At 52.9% G+C, this 16,331-nt stretch overlaps 2 protein-coding genes across 6 annotated transcripts; both read left to right on the top strand.

Annotated features, from left to right (window-relative positions):
• Positions 1-2,773: 2,773 nt before the first annotated feature.
• Positions 2,774-10,270, top strand: CNR2 (cannabinoid receptor 2). 5 transcript variants are annotated; one of them, XM_048327064.1, is made up of 5 exons: positions 2,774-3,512; positions 3,618-3,680; positions 4,082-4,221; positions 8,399-8,625; positions 8,919-10,270. In XM_048327064.1, exon 5 carries the CDS (start codon positions 8,985-8,987, stop codon positions 10,032-10,034), a length of 1,050 nt encoding a protein of 349 aa, XP_048183021.1. In that variant the 5' UTR covers positions 2,774-3,512; positions 3,618-3,680; positions 4,082-4,221; positions 8,399-8,625; positions 8,919-8,984; the 3' UTR covers positions 10,035-10,270. The 5 variants fall into 5 exon arrangements, with proteins under 5 accessions (XP_048183021.1, XP_048183022.1, XP_048183018.1 ...); XM_048327065.1 differs by having other exon boundaries at positions 3,618-4,221; positions 8,444-8,625; XM_048327061.1 differs by having other exon boundaries at positions 3,618-4,221.
• A 1,135-nt stretch (positions 10,271-11,405) lies between these two features.
• On the top strand, positions 11,406-15,956 carry FUCA1 (alpha-L-fucosidase 1). Its single transcript, XM_048327060.1, has 8 exons — positions 11,406-11,777; positions 12,283-12,417; positions 12,616-12,753; positions 13,402-13,507; positions 13,867-14,067; positions 14,216-14,406; positions 14,922-15,021; positions 15,632-15,956. Exons 1-8 carry the CDS (start codon positions 11,434-11,436, stop codon positions 15,770-15,772), a joined length of 1,356 nt encoding a protein of 451 aa, XP_048183017.1. The 5' UTR covers positions 11,406-11,433; the 3' UTR covers positions 15,773-15,956.
• The last annotated feature ends 375 nt before the right edge of the window (positions 15,957-16,331 follow it).

Raw genomic sequence — 16,331 nt, 5'->3', positions numbered from 1 at the left:
TGAGTCATTTGGAGGCCGAGCAGGAACACGACGGGTATTTTTTAAACCAAAAGGACAAATACACAGCAAAGTCCAGCTTGCAAAGTTCTCAGTGTTTCACCCTTCAGCTGTTAAAGCCCTGGGCTGCTTTCCTCTCCTGCAGGGTAAGAAAAGGAGATGTTCCCAGAGGCGTGGTAACCCCAACACAGACAGAAGCACTCGAGTTCCCACCATGTCCTGAAGACACGGCACTGACTGAATCCTGAGGTTCTGTCTCAATCCTTTATCACCACCATCCGAGATTCCTTCAAGAGGAGCTACTTCACTCCTTCAAATCATGATTTTTAAACCCTCTTTGTTTTCAAAGGTCTCAGCGTAAGATTTATGGCTCCTAAGCCTGTGACAGACACTACATCGATCTCAGTTACTCGTGGGCGGACTGGGATATTTTAGCTGCCTCCAGGATCGTGTTGCACCCACCCTTCATGTCCTGCAGCCCTCTAGGTGCTACAGACCCAGTTCCAGAGGCAGAGCCCAAACGCTGCTGGAACAGGACAGTGCTTCCAAACCCAACCCTGCTGTGCCACACGGTGCCACAGACTCGGTGACCTCAGCTCCACCACACCCTCTCATAACCTGTACACAGCATGGACAGGGCTTTTCTATTGTGCAAGTGTCTGCTCTGTCTGGCTTATTCCACTTCCTCCAGGTAGTCCAAAGATGACTGCAGTAAATCCCGACTTTCCTCATGTTCCCAGGGAGCTGCATTACCCAAATCCTCCTCAGCTCCCCACCACGCTTCTGCTGCCAGGGTGACAGCCACTCAAGGTTTTCCCCAGCCACCCTTGTATTTCACTCAGCACCTCCACTCCCTCTCACAGCAAATGTTAATCGAGCCCAGGGAAGCAGCTCCATCTGTGCTGGCACTGCCACAACCAGCAAGTCCCAGTGAAGACAAAGCCTCCAGAGCTTCATTAGCCCCAAATTAAGATGCTTCCAGCTGTGGCTGAGATGGATCTCACCACACACGTACTCCTGCTGGAGTGTTTCAGTGGAGCAGCTCACCGTGGATGCTGCAGGAAGTCAGCAGCACGGATGACTCATTTGTTAAATCAATAGTGAACCATTGCCCCAGTTTTATTTCGCAGTGACGAGTTCCGGCACCGGGTGACTTTCAGTAAACCCAAGATGTTTACTTTTTGTGGCTCCAAGAGCCCCATGACACACTTGAAACTCGTTGGACGTTTCCACCCGAGCCAAACATTAACCAGATTGTTAATCTAAGTTTCCTCATGAGAGAAACGTGTAAGCTTTTGTTTTCTTTAAAATCTGCATGAAAGCACTGAGTTTACGGTAATGTTTAGAATATCCTTTATTCTGCCTGGCAGAGGATCCGTGTTCATCAAATAAAGCTCAGGAAATTCACAGCAGTGAGCTACAGGAACTAAGTAGACATTTGAGCCTCTGCAGGGTAGAGAAGAGGCTCAAGAACCCAAACAATGCAATAAAACTACGCACTTTAATTGCTTAAATCTCCTTGTAAGTATATTGATATAGCTGTAGACATGATTTAAGCTGGTGTCCACCAGTACCTGAGTTACCTCAGCTCCAGAACACGAGTTCCCTCCCCTGCACTGCTGGAGCCAAGGAGTGCTCGTGAGCGTGAGATCACATCCACCACTGCATTTGTGTGTGCAGGTGTGCACAGCACCCAGAAAACAGCACCAGGAGTGAAACCAGCCCGGACACCAAAAGATCAGTTATCCAAACCCTGAGCCCGAGGACCTGGGGGGGTTTAAAGGGCTTGTGCTGAAGCCCTGCTCTGGAAAACAAACACATCCAGGCACGACTCCCGAGTCACGCCCTGTTTTCTGCCTCAACAGCTCCCCGTTCAAACTGAGTCACAGAACCCTGCAGGAACCTTCAGCCCATTTAAATCCATATGCCTGGTTCACATCCTATCAACAGGGAAAACATTTCCACCGGAACCCTCCTCCCTCCACAAGAGCAGCAGAGGTGTTTCTGCAGCAGGTCAGGGCACAGGAGAACCGCTTGGACAAGCCCTGTTTGCTCACAGGCGCTGTGCTAGACACGGCAGTAAATCTGGGGTTCTTTTCTGAGCATTTTCTCTAGGAGTGCAGCAGAGTCACTCACCGTGGCTCTCTGAGTCACACCTTATCAAGGTGAGCAGTGCCCCCACCTTCAGCTCCGTCTGCACCACCCAGTTTTCAAATTCAGCCCCGGCAAACACAACAGTCAGAGAAAGAGAAGTAAGTCCCTGTCCTCCCACAGAGCACAGACAGCCTTGCTGCAGGGTGTCTGAGTGTCCCATCACATGCTCTGTGTCCCAACACAGCCCCAGGGCTCTTCACTCTCCTCTGGAGACACAGACACCACGGCTGAGCAACACCAGGCTCACAATCCCTTTCCGCACTGCCTGCACAGCATTTCTTTGGCCCTGGGTATGGGGGTGTTCCCAAAGCAGCGTTATTTCCCAACTGGATGGACTGCAGCTGATGCCAGGGGGAAAAATCCAAGCTGAACAAAAAACCTTTACATTACAGGAATCAGCTGTAATTGTTTTCCTTTAGGCTGGCAGGACAATTTTTGCTATAAATCAGAGTCAAATTAAAAGCTTCTAACTATGCTGCAATAAAGAAAGAAATATTATTTCTTTCCTATAACACCCATTCCTGTGACACAACAATTCTCCCTGCAGACAGAGGAAACTTGGGTCCATATTTCACAGGGTGCTGCTGGATGTGAAGCTGTGTCAGAGCAGGGAATAATTTGGGGCTGGGTGCTGCTTTTGGAACTCGGGACCAATATAAAGTATCTTTCTGCTCCTCACCTGCTCTTTACACTCTCGTACCTCTTCCTGCAAAGGAAAATTTCTCATTTCCCGAATGGAAGAATTAGGGAACCCCCTTTTCCCGGCCGGGGGGGCAGAAGGAAGCGCTGAGTTCCCAGTTCTGCCTCTTTCTCCAGCTTCCCCCGCCGCTGTCCCCGCGAGTGCCGCGGATCTCCCTGGAGAGGGCACCCGAGCATCGCCGAGCTCCGGCGGCTGCGGGGAAAGCCCTGAGGAAGGAGGCAGAGCAGGATTTGGAGAGCACGGCGAGTAACCGCTCGTGATTCCACCGAATGAGGCAACTGGAATCCCAGCAGGAGGGAAAGTTGAGTTCCCAGCTGGAGAATCGGGTTACTGGTGCTGGGATGGGGCTGTGGGGTGGCTCTGTGGGAGGCAGAGCGGGGTAAGGTGCATCCTTAGGGATCCTAAGGTGCATCCAAGGGCTAAGGATCACGTCTTTCCTTTGCTTCCAAGGCTCCCCCCTACAGCTTGTATGATCTATATCCAAGCATAATGTGGCCAATTCCTTTGGGATTTGGAGCGAACTCGCGTCTCCCCACTGACACGGTGATACTGTCCCTGGTGTCACCCGGCTTTTCAGCAGCACCAGTACAACCCAGCCCCGGACAGCTGCTGCCCGGCCGAGGGGGGAAGTGGCTACTGGAGGAGGAATGGATGAGAACAGGTACAGCAGCGACCACAGCCTCTAAGCGGGGTCCTTCCTGACCACGGGGATTGTGTCACTGAAGGTTACTTGTGTAACCTTAAGCCATTTCCCTTCCACTTGCAGAGAGAAAATCACCCTGCTCCCCTGGCATTAGCTGACCGTGTACAGAGGAATTCAGGGGCACAGGTGAGGTTTGTGCTGCTCATGGAGCTGTAGGCACAGACAGCAGATTTCTGAGCTTGCCCTTAGACCTGCGCACAGCCAGGTACATCCAGATCTTCCCACATCTGCCTCCTAGCTTTTTTCCTCCCCATCTTTTTCCATGTCCCCAGAGAAATCTGGAGGAGAATCTGAACGTCTCTTGCCTCAAACAGTGCAGGTACATGGAGACATGAGAGGGACTGGGAGGATTATTTCAGCGAGCTGGAGGGTTTGGGTGGTTGTAGATGTGGCACGAGCAGGCAGCAGAACACAACACCCAGAGGACAAGTGAGGAAGGAAACAAAACCCGACACACATTCTCCAAAAGAATGTGACAGAGAGCAAGGAAGCAGAGGAAGGATTCACACTGTGGATTTCCAACCCAGGGGAATAAACCAGAATGGTTCAACAAACCCAGATGAAACCAGAAGTGCCATGAGAGGAGAGGGAAGCAGGCGCCATCCGCAGCTGCACGAACTGCCCTGAGAGCCAGAGGGATGGGAAGCCCCGGAGCATCAGCGGGGAGGTGAGTGGTTTGTGTTTGCTGACCCACAGCATCCTGCAGCCCAGGGTCCTTTTTTCACACTGGAACACATCGTCCCTGAGAGCCCTCGGTGCTCACACAAGGAGGCTGGGGAGACTCTGCTGCATGGGGAGATTCCTGGGATTAACTATCAGCTATTCGGGATAAACTGCAAGGCAATGTGTAACATAGGGTGGGACACTGGCTTTTAGGATGAATTCTTTCTTAGGAAGAAGGTGAAAGGTAAGTGTTTCATAGCAGGCTGTGGGTTAACTCTTTACAGCTGATTTTGGGAATTGTTAGTGTTGGATCAGTTCATCAGGAGCCGGAGTGACAGAACAAGGGGGAATGAGTTACAAGAAATTCCCTGTGAGGACGGGGAGGCCCTGGCACAGGGTGCCCAGAGCAGCTGTGGCTGCCCCATCCCTGGCAGTGTCCAACGCCAGGCTGGACAGGGCTTGGAGCAACCTGGGATAATGGAAGGATGAAACTGGATGGGCTTTAAGGTCCCCTCCAACCCAAAGCACTCCCTGATTCTCTGTGTCAGAGGTATTTCCAAATGTCTTGTGGGGATGTGATGCTGAGTTGAGTGTTTTGATGGTTTTGGTGGAGTGAGAGCAGCTGTTTTGCCCTGCTTTGTACCCAGACTGGCACTTGCAGCCGCTCTGCACCCACCCCGTCCTGGGTGTCAAACACTGTCCCCTCAGGCAGTCACACATGGGCAAAGCTGGACTCTGATAGTAAAGAATCAAATAATCTTCAGTGTGACATTTGAGGTGGACAGGTCTTACATCAGGGAGGGAATTCCACTCTGTGTTATTTAATGTGGTCAGAAGGACAAACCAGGGTGAACAGCTAATTCCAAAATAATGGAAAAACTTCTGCAACTCGAACAAGAAATCACATATAAACTAAAATGTTTGTAAAGCAAAAGATACTTTGCTTTTTCAGGAAGTGAAATTTGCAAGGATTAGTGACAATTTTTGCATAAATCACCACACATGTTCATAGTAGGTGATCATTTGAGACATTTTCTTATATTGTAAAGCTCAAAACTCTCCGATATTCTGAACATGAAATATTCAAGACCAGCACTTTCAGAGTGCTGCAGGCACAATGCACTGGCTGATTGCAGTAGGAAAATTTAATTTTACATTATCTAAGGAACTGGTATGTAACTTTTTAATCAGCAGGATGCTGTGATGGCTCTGTGAATGCAGAACCCATCCCAAGTGGAAGCAGGAATGGTGCTGCTGCGTGCGAGGCACTGCGAGCCCGACAGCTGGAATCAATCGCAGCGAGGCACTGAGAAGGAAAAGGACTTTTTCATTTGTAAATTTAATTTCCCCCGAAGCCAGTTGGAGTTATTAGGCTGGAGTGAGCGGGCTCGCAGCAGATCTAATGGGAGGAGAGGTTTCTCTGCTGCTCTGGGCAGACTTTGCAGTCATTGAGGCTGTTTCAGGAATATGTTGCATTCCCAAATATCTTACCTGGATTCTGTTCCTAATAACTCACTCCTCGTTCATTCACTGTGTTGTTTCCTGGGGCTCTGCTCTTGTTGCTGGGGGGATTCTCTATTGCAAGGACACGTTATTTTGGCAAAATATTCCCTACCCTGGGCCTTCCTGCTGGCAGGAGATGTTGTGCTGTGATCAGAGAGTTAATCTGAAGCCCAGGGAATCTCAGCTCAGCTGCTGCTCTTCCAGAGAACCAGTCCCTTGGTCCACAGCTCCTGGATCTCAAAGAGTGCCAGAAGCCACTTGGCTCTTTCTTGTTGAGCTGAGCTGTCAGCCCGTGGGGCCAGGGCTCCCTGGGCTTGCCAGGCTGGTTGTGGGGAGATGAACAGCCATGCCTGGGGCTGGAATCCCCAGGGAGGTGGAGATGCTGCTCCTGGAAAGGCAATTTCCACCCTGGAAGTGGGACTTGTCCCATGGAGGATGCTGCAGGTCAGCTCTCCCCCAGGAAGCAGATGGGGGCTGGCACTTTTCCCAGGAGCTGAGGCAGGGGGCATGGATGAACAAATCCAGGGGCCCATCTGACAAGAGGAAAATGTCCCCAGGGCAGGAAAAAGCAGCTTTGTGGCCAAAAAACCAAAAAAATGGGGGACAGGCAGGGCAAGGAGAGGAGCTCTTGGCACTGCCTGTGTTTTCATGCTCATGCAGAAGAGACCTTGTGCTGGAGCAAAGCCCTGTGCTTCCCCCATGGACACAGGAGAAGGAAGGAGTAAAGAAACCTGTCCTTGCCATTCAGCCTGAGACAGAACAGAGGTGGGAAGGGACGGTCAGGGCTGGCTGATTGCTGTGAGCCCAGCACAGGGTTTTGAACCTGAGGCTTATCTGAGTTTTTTCAACTTACTGGCAAGAGCTGGGCCACGACAGGCAGTGCAGGAATTATTTTACCATTTTAAGCAGGTTCTCTCCCCAAGCAACATAACGTCAGGGATGGCATTTTGCTGCCTTCGCTCCCTTGCCTGGTGTTCAGTGGTTTCCAGGCTCCTAAGGATGTTAGTTGGATATCACACACCTGCAGGTTTGAGGATTTACGATGGTCCTGGGAATGCTGGCTGTAGGTAATGGATGCCAAGGTGATGCTGGAGGCTGCTTAGTGAAGAGATGTCTTGGTTTGGATGCTGGGGTTTGGCTGGGGAGGTTTGGGTACTCGAGGCAGTTGCTGCTCCAGTGGTCCCTGGTGAGCCCTGCTATATGAAAAGTCCATCTGTCTGCTAAATCCATCTCTCTCCGGAGGGAGGGATGTTGTCAGGTTTAATAACAGCAGTTGGTAATTCCTGCTGCCTGTGTGGTGTTCCTGTGAAGGGCTGCAGGAAACGAGAGCGCTGAGATCCAAGGGCAACATCCCAGTCCTGTGCTGTTACCCCATGCCAGAGCCTGACGTAAGAGCAGAGCAGCTTGCTGCAACACTCAGCCACGTCAGCCCCAAATCCAGGACTCCTCCAGCCTGGAATGCCAAGAAATCCCAATCAGGATTGCCCTGCTCTGCCTATAACGTGCACTGAACTCCCTGCAGCCACCGATGTCCCAGCCCTGACAGGCAGCAGGAGTGAAATGTGTGTCTGGGGCCCTTCTCTGTCACCTCCTGGGCAGCATCTCAACTCATTGGGGGTATTTTGCAACTCCTGAAACACAGGAACAGTGATGAGTGTCGGGGCAGATCAGTGGGGAAGGAAGTCCCCAGGCTGGGTGTAAAATGTGCCACTGCTAAGATGTCGCAGCCAGAGGTTTGGTGGGCAGTGCTGGCTGTTGTCACCTCTACAAGCAGCCAAGTTGCCTCGGCTGAATTTCACACAGCAGGCAGAGGAAACCACAGAGGGAGGATCACAGGTGGCTGGAACCCACAGCCCAGCAGCCCAGCCCCTGCTCTGCTCCCCAGGAAGCCGTGGCTGTCACACATCCTGGCCATGGCTCGTATGTTTTGGACATTTCCTCTTTCACAAGAGAGCCGAGGGGAGGGAGAGACAGTGACTTGTTTGTTCTGTGGGAAAGGGAACAGCTCAGTGCTCTCCTCCAGCAGAAGCAAGTCATGATCCCATTGCCTGGATGAGGGATCCTGGAAGCTTTTGGGAAGGGGGGTCCTGTTCCATGGGCTTGGACACCACATTTTGCTGAAATTCAGGCAGTTTAGTGTATCCCACAGCTGCCTCTTCACCTCTTCTCTAACCCAGTCCAGGATGACCTTGTTCCCTGAGATCCAAGGCAGCACAACTTGGTTTAAAGACCAGTGTAACCCACAGAAAGAATGGGAGAAAATAACACCTGAAGGACCAGTTCTGAAGATGAAGGGGGTTACATGCATTGAGCTGCAGAAGTGTAGAGAAAAATCCAATTCTTGCTGACACAGAATGCACTGAGCAGTTCAGCACACACCCTGGGGAAAATCAGGCATTTCCCTCCATCACACCTCTGCTGATGCTGAAAGTATTGATAAAATTAACCTAATCCTGGGTATGGACAGGGGTTCTTAGGCTCAGGTGGTCTCAGTCCTGCATGCCCCCATTGGTATGTCCAACCTGCACTCTAATATCGATGTTAAACATAACTTTGAATCACTCTGACCGTGGCACAGGGAAGATGGAGGGGGAAACACAACTGCAATGAGCCTTGTAAAGCTGCAATGGGCAAGCTTAAAAATGAAACCAGTCTTGTTATTTTATGTGTTCCAACAGCTTTGGTGAGGAGTAAATCCTTCAGAGTGCACTTTGTGTTCCCAGATGAGCTGCACCGAGTCCCTGGCAGTGCAATATCCCTCATCCTTCTCCATCCAAGCCATCTCCCGGGGCAGCTTCAGTGGGACAGGCTGTTCTGCAGGGCCTGTCTCTGCCCACGGCACAGTGTCACCATGAGCAGTCCCTTCCAGCGCTGCTGGCGCTGAGCAGTGAATCCTGGAGGAGGGGTAAGAGCTGGGCCAGGATTTGTACAATTCTCGGCGTTGCTGCTTCCCTCTTGTGGTGAGGAACCAGCCTGGGAGATCTGGTACAGCCAGGGTGCCCCTGGGCTGTGGTAAATGGGTCTCAGCCAAACAACCAGCAGGACAAAGCGTGGAAGTTGGCTCCAGCATTTGGGTTGTGGACCTGAAAGCAGGTCTCTGTGGGCTGATCTCATTTTGCTTGCTTCTCTCTAAAGGCAGGGAAGTGTCTGGGTTGAATTTATTCCTTGTTAAGTCCTCTTCACCTCCCCCTTTTTCAGAGCATCCGAAGAAGTGCAGAAGGAAGCAGAAGGCTCTCTGTGAGCTCCTAGCTCCAGGTAACCACCATGGATACTTGTAGGATACCTGAAAACGCCTCCAAGTGCAGCGGGAACACCATGGAGTGCTTCATGGTGCTCAGCACGCAGGCACAGAAGATAAGCATTGGCATCCTCTGTGGCCTCTTTGGGACAATGTGTGTTTTTGAGAACTCCTTGGTGCTCTACCTGATTTTCTCTTCCCCTAGGCTCAGGAAAAAGCCTTCCTACCTCTTCATCGGCAGCCTGGCCCTGGCTGACATCCTGGCCAGCATCATCTTTGTCTGCAGTTTCGTTAACTTCCACGTGTTTAACAAAGCTGGTTTCTCCAAGGAAGTGTTCCTGCTGCAGCTGGGAGGGGTGAACACGTCCTTCTCCGCCTCCCTCAGCAGCCTGCTGCTCACAGCCCTGGACCGCTACATCTCCATCAGCCGGCCCTCGGAATACAAGCTCCTGATGACCAGGAAAAGAGCCTGGACAGCGCTGGCAGTGCTCTGGGTGACCTGTGCCACCATCGCTTACCTGCCCCTGCTGGGCTGGAACTGCTGCGTGCTGGATTCCGCCTGCTCCGAGCTGTTCCCCTTTGTGGATGACAATTACCTGTCGGGCTGGATCTGCTTCACCGTGGTCCTGCTGGGCTGCATCATCTACGCCTACGCCCATGTGCTCTGGAGGGCTCGCCAGCACGTGGCCTACATGGAGAAGCACCAGGCGCAGGTGGGGAAGCAAAACACCCGGATGAGGATGGACGTGATGCTGGCCAAGACCCTCGTCATGGTGCTGGCAGTCCTCACGCTCTGCTGGTCCCCCGTCCTCGTGCTTATGATCTACAGCATCTTCGCCAGGCTGAGCGACCACCTGCGCAAGGTGTTCGCCTTCTGCAGCACCCTCTGCCTGCTCAACTCCATGGTGAACCCCATTATTTACGCCCTGCGGAGCAAGGAGCTGTTCTCCTCCCTGAGGAGGGTGTTCTCCCACTTCAGAAGGCAGCTGAAGGCCTCTGAGGAGAGCCCAGAAGCAGAGAGCACCCACAAGTCCTCCGTGATAGAGACCGTCTGCGAGGACACGCACGCAGTGTAAGGAGGCACCTGTGGAAAATCTGTGCCCTCAGGCTGGAAGGAACAGCCTGGATCACTTTTTTCTTTTCTCTTCTGATGGGAGCTTAGGGATCAGCTGTGCTGTGGAGACAGCTCCTGCTGATGTCACCCTTCGATGCTGGGACATAAAGTGCACAGACTTTGCTCTCAGGCACAGCCTGGGATTGTTGGGGTGTCCTCTGCAGGGACAGGAGTTGGACTGGATGATCCTTGTGGGTCCCTTCCAACTCAGGATAATTCATGATTCTGTGATTCTAGAATCTCCCACCAGGGGAGGCTCAGGTTGGACATCAGCAGGAATTTCCCCATGGAAAGGGTGGCCAGGCTTTGGCAGGGGCTGCCCAGGGAGGTTTGGAGTGCCCATCCCTGGAGGTGTCCAAGGAATGCCTGGATGTGGCACTCAGTGCTCTGGGCTGGGGACAGGGTGGGGATCAGGCACACGGTGGACTCGATGGTCTGGGAGGGCTTTAACGACCTCAGTGGAACATTCCCACTATGGTTTAAGGACTTGGCCAGAGCTGGGGCAGACAAGGACCTTGCAGACAGCACATTTCTTCCAGGAGGTTTCAGGAGAGCTGACCTAACCAGGCAGGTGTTTGTTGGATGTCATGTGATTAAACATTTAAGCCATTTTCCAGGTTTTTCTTCCTTTTCTTTCCTGGTGTACAAAGTCCTCCAGGTGACAAGTTTAAGCCCAAAGTGGGGCAGATACTTCGAGCATGAGGAACTTTTTTTGCAAACTACAAAATTGCAAATTACACAGAAGCGGCACTTTTAGCTGAATGGACAGTGAAGTGGGACAGGGCCCTTCACCAGTGACCTGGAGCAGCTGGGCTCCTGCCAGCTCCCAAAACGCCTCCAGCAGGGATGATCCCGGCTGGGACATGGCCACGAGGTCCTTGCACTCTGCCCTGTGTCCCAGAGGATGCACCCAGCCCTCCAGGAAGGTTCGGGAGCCCTGTCCCGGGCCTGTCTTGGCTGCACGGGAGGGTCTGGAGAAAGGGAGACTGAGGGGACACTTACCAATGTGTGCAGCTGCTCCCGAGGGCAGTGAAGGGGCAGCTCCAATCTCTGTGACCACGGGCAGGATCCAAGGGGTGCGCCAGGGGAGGGCTGGGATGGATTTCAGGGAAAGGCTCTTCCCCCAGAGGCTGCTGGGCACTGCCCAGGCTCCCCAGGGAACGGACACGGCTCCAGGAGCTGCAGGAGCGTTCGGACAGCGCTGCCAGGGATGCCCAGGGTGGGGTGTTGGGGCTGGAGCCGATGACCCTCCGTCCCTTCCCCGGGGCAGCGGTCGGGCCGCAGCCTCGAACCCGCGGCCCCTGGGGAGCGGCGGCGGCCGTGACGTCACGGGGCGATGGCGGCGCGCTGAGGGCCCCGCGATGGCGGCGCTGGCGCTGCTCTGCGCGGCGGCCGCGCTGGGCCCGGGGCTGGCCGCGCCGCGGTACCGCCCGGACTGGGCCAGCCTGGACGCGCGGCCGCTGCCGGCCTGGTTCGACCGGGCCAAGGTGGGGGTGTTCGTGCACTGGGGGGTGTTCTCCGTGCCGGCCTGGGGCTCCGAGTGGTTCTGGTGGCACTGGCAGGGCCAGCACGATGCCGCCTACGAGCGCTTCGTGCGCCGCCGCTTCCCGCCCGGCACCACGTACGCAGACTTCGCACCTCAGTTCACAGCCCACGACTTCCAGCCCCGCCAGTGGGCACAGCTCTTCCAGCGGGCCGGGGCCAGGTCAGCGCCGGGGATGGCCGGAGTTGGGGTCCCTGAGGGCATGGGGGGGGGGGGGGGGGGGGGGTCCCTGAGGGGATGGGAGAGTTGTGGGGGTCCCTGAGGGAATGGGTGCCATGGCCAGGGGTTCCTGAGGGGATGGAAAGGCCTGGAAAGGATATGGGGCTATTCCCAAGAGGATGCAGGGGTCTCTGAGGGGATGGAAGGGGCAAGTCTGGGGATCCCTGAGGGATTGGGGCTCCCTCAGGGGTCATGCCCAGGGTGCTGAGGAGACGACAGTCTTGCTCCTACCTAAGTATTGATTGTTCATTCTTTTCCAGCATTAAAACCCACTAAAATCCTCTATTATTCTTATATTTTCTTCTAAATTTTAAGGATAGTGACAGAGGGCTCTTCACAGCATGGTTATCCAGTGCCTTGCTGTTTTAGTGACTGGGTTTGCAGTGAGGCTGGGAAATATATCAGTTGTTCTTTTGTCATCCCAACCAAGTCCTTTTTTCCCCTTCAGGTATGTGGTCCTGACCACCAAGCACCACGAGGGCTTCACCAACTGGGGGTCACCGGTGTCCTGGAACTGGAATTCTGTGGATACAGGGCCCCACCGAGACCTGGTGGGAGAGCTGGGAGAAGCCCTCAGGGAGAGGTAGGGCCCTGCCAGGGCTCTTCTGTCAGAGCAGTGAATCCTCCTGGCTGTGCTTGACAAACAACAGAAAACCCCGAGTTCAATGTGAAAAATTGAGTGCTTGCAAATAATGAAAAATAATAATGCCAGTAATTTAATTTCCACTGCTTCTTAATCCCCACTGAAGCCTATTTCTTCCCTCTGTGTTTTGTCCTTCAGCAACCTCCGTTATGGGCTGTATCACTCCCTGATGGAGTGGTTTAACCCTCTCTACCTCGCTGACAAACAAAGTGGCTTCAAGACCCAGAGCTTCGTTTTAAAGAAGACGATGCCAGAACTTTATGACCTTGTCTTGAAGTAAGAGGCACAGCCAGTTCAGAATCACCAGCATTTCCTGGTTTCAGTTCTGTAGGGAAAGATGCAAAGTGGGTGCAAAGAAGAGAAATGCTAATTTTTGCCGAGGCAAATTCTCTTTGCTAACCAGTAATGATTTGTGGTACTTAGAAAAGGGGTCCACTTTTGCCCTGTGGAAGGTCTGATCTCTAGAATAAGGCAGGGACAAATTTTTCCTGCAAAAGCAATTGCCTTTAATCCTGCCCTTGTGCAAGGTGCTGGAAGTGGAGCAAACTGCTCCGTATTTAGTAGAATAGAAGAGTGATTTCACTGTGAATTTGCATCCTTGCCTTGCTTCCCCTTGCTGACAAAAATACAAGGCTTGGGCTTGGGGGTTGTTCTCCCAGCTCAAGAATGCCTCATAATTGTCTTTGAGGTGCTAAATTCTGGTTTTTTTTGAAGAACTTCACTCTCTCTTGAGCTGTGGATCGACACCTTGTTCTTTGCTGCTGCAAGGACCTCACTTGGAGCTTTGTGTGAAGCAGAAAATGAAGCAAAAACCTCCTGGTGATGTCAGGCAGTGGGAAGGGGAAGTGAAAGGATCCCACACCCAAGAAACACAGTGTGGCAGGAGCAAACAAGCCATTTTGAAACAACATCCGTCTCTCTTAGATACAAACCAGATCTGATTTGGTCAGATGGAGACTGGGAAGCTCCAGATTCCTACTGGAATTCCACCTCTTTCCTTGCCTGGCTCTATAACGACAGCCCTGTCAAGGTACCGGTGCCTGCTGTCCCTCGTGGCCTTGGGTGGGTGTGGAAGGTCAGGAAGCTGTGGGGTGTGTGATCAAACCAGAAGCCTCCTTGACATTTGCTAAACGTGTTTTATATTCTCTGACAAAAAAAGAACCTTGTCCTGTGACAGCTGCACTGTCCTTTGCAGGACACTCGTGGGCAGCTCAGGCCAGGAGCTTTGTTGCCTCAGCTCCTACCTGAATCCCAGAGAGGGATTCAGCCTTCTCAGAAGGGTTTCCATTACACAGGGAATTTTTAGGTTCTTCCTTAGGGGGGGTGACTGCCAGCTGGACAGCCCAAGAACAAAAGGTTCTGTGCCCTGAGCTGTTTTTCTTCTCTCAGGACACCGTGGTTGTCAACGATCGCTGGGGTCGGGGCTGCTCCTGCCGTCACGGGGGTTTCTACAACTGTGCTGACAAGTACAGGCCAGGCACCCTGCCAGATCACAAGTGGGAGATGTGCTCCTCCCTGGACAAGCTCTCCTGGGGCTATCGCAGCAACATGAGCCTCGCTGAGGTGATGGATGAAATGAGTATGATTGAGGTAAGAAAGCTGAAATCAAAATAACCTGGGGGAGGATTACTGGGAATCGGAGGCTTCTGGAGCAGCTGGTGAAGGATAAAACTCCTCAGTTTCTGTGTTGTCAGAGCTGAAGATAATGCAGTTTGTTATCTTGCTTTATCTGCCGCAGGAGCTGGTGCAGACTGTGAGTTTGGGTGGCAACTACCTCCTCAATGTGGGACCTACAAAAGAAGGGGTGATTGCCCCCATCTTCCAAGAGAGACTCCTGGCCCTTGGGAGGTGGCTGGACACCAATGGGGAGGCAATTTATGAATCCCAGCCTTGGAGGGTGCAGATGGAGAACACCACAGACACGGTCTGGTAAGGACTCTGCTGCTCAGAGCAGCTGAGCTGATGTTTATTTCTTATCTTTTCTTAAATTTGGTACACTCTGACCCTGAAGTGTTGCAATTAGGATTTCATCCATTTTAGTTGAGTAGGAAAAAAAGCCAACCCGTCCTTTAAAAAGTGTCCATGCTGTCACCACTGTTTAAGTAGTGGTCCTGGCCAGAAATGCCTACAAAACTGAGTTGTTTTTATTTCCTCCAGTGTGGTCAGCCCAGAAATGTAGAGCAGGGATCAGGATGAGGCTGTGTATCCACCTTGCCTGAGGCCAGGCCAGGTTGACAGTGACATTTGCACACCTGGACTTTGTTTGGGTTTCATCAGCCAGCGCTGACGGGCTGATCGTGGGTCCAAAGGGACAGATTTTGGAATGAGTGGCAAGGAGGTGACCCCTGTGGGCTGACAGAAGGCCAGGCAGAGTTCTCGTGCTGGCTGGAAAGGTCAGGTTGGTGTCTGGTGCCCTTCACCCTGCTGAACTCCTGCTCCCTCAGGTACACCTCCAAGGGACCAGTGGTCTTTGCCATCTTCCTGCTCTGGCCTCGGGACAGTGACCTGCATCTGTCCTCGCCCATTCCATCCCCAGGCACACGGGTAAGGGACTTTAAAAAAGACAGCACACACTGAGAGCCCATTTGGGGGTGTTTGTGGGCTGGGAAGGACCAGCCTGACTGCATTTAGGAACTGGGGGGAGCGGGAAAGTTGTGTGCTGTGGGCTCCCTGCAGATCCTTGCAGCATCCCAGGCTGCTCCCCAGGCTTTGGCCCACTTGACGTGGAACACGGGGCTGGAGTTGCCAGGACAGGTTCATGACTGCCAGGGAACAGGCAGAGACTCTTCTCCTGGAGTCTTTTGATCCTGCTGTCGCAGGGCAGGGAACCAAATATCCCCAGAGCAGGAGTGGCTGTTCCTGCAGCCCAGATTCAGCTCAGGTGCACTGCCCTGCTCGTGGCAGATGTCACCGTGACGCAAATGTTTGAGTGTCCTTTGCTCTGAACAAACAGGGGCAAAGCATCAGCAACAAACACCCCCCAAAACAACAAACCAGAGCCTGGTGTGGCCTCAGAACACCCCGTGTGTCGCCCTTTGTGCCACGTGAGCCACGGCTGGGGACCTGCAGGGCTGCCCTGGCCTGTGGGCAGTGCTGGGGTGTGCAGAGGGGACCTGGTGAGCTCCAGCTGAGTGTCCCCTCCTTTCCTCTGCAGGTGACACTGTTGGGGTATGCTGGCACTCTGAAGTGGCAAAAATCCCCAGGGAAAGGGATGCTCATAACCCTGCCCTACATGCTCCCGTCTCCTCTCCCTCCTCAGTCTGGCTGGGCGGTGAAGCTCGAGGGTGTGAAGTGATGCCTGTGGGGGGGACACAGCACCTCCCCCTGCCTTTCTTTTTCATTGAGGGTTTTTATTTTTCACGTTGAATACATTATTTTTCACTCAAGAGAATCTCTCCTCCAATCTCTGTTGCCTTGTGTTACGTTGGTGTTGGTCAGCTACTTCCATGATGAATAAATCCAATGGAAGCTTGCTGGAAGAGATATGGAAGAAATCATCTGTAAAAAATGTGACACAAATCCATCAACAAACTTCAATTTATATTCTGCTGCAGACAGCTACAAGAAAAGGTTTTGTTCTTGGTGAATTTTTAAGAGACTGCACCATTGTGAGTTGCACTTCTGAGCTAATGAACTTTCAGCTCCAGTGAGAGCAGGTTTCCTGCGTGGATGCTGAACTCCTTACAAAGGGTTCAACAACGCGTGTCTGAGGGATGAAACTGCTCACAGGAGCACGCAGGTTGCTGCGAAGGCCCCACAACCTTGCAGACAGGCTTTGTCTTATTCCTGTCTGAGCACAACCTGCCAGAACACTGGGAGCTGAGCACGAGCAGAGCCCCGGGGCTGGGCCACGT

Source organism: Corvus hawaiiensis, chromosome 23, assembly GCF_020740725.1.
Source record: "Corvus hawaiiensis isolate bCorHaw1 chromosome 23, bCorHaw1.pri.cur, whole genome shotgun sequence".
Classification (NCBI taxonomy): Eukaryota; Metazoa; Chordata; class Aves; order Passeriformes; family Corvidae; genus Corvus; species Corvus hawaiiensis.
The sequence above is the reverse complement of the archived record's forward strand: the minus strand, read 5'-3'. Positions and strand labels throughout refer to the sequence as shown.

Excerpts from the sequence above, each read along its gene's own strand:
- CNR2 (XM_048327064.1), top strand. The coding sequence starts at position 8,985 with ATGGATACTTGTAGGATACCTGAAAACGCCTCCAAGTGCAGCGGGAAC.
- FUCA1 (XM_048327060.1), top strand. The coding sequence starts at position 11,434 with ATGGCGGCGCTGGCGCTGCTCTGCGCGGCGGCCGCGCTGGGCCCGGGG. Across the intron at positions 11,778-12,282 it reads TTCCAGCGGGCCGGGGCCAG|GTATGTGGTCCTGACCACCA; the intron begins GTCAGCGCCGGG and ends TTTCCCCTTCAG. Across the intron at positions 12,754-13,401 it reads CTTTATGACCTTGTCTTGAA|ATACAAACCAGATCTGATTT; the intron begins GTAAGAGGCACA and ends CGTCTCTCTTAG.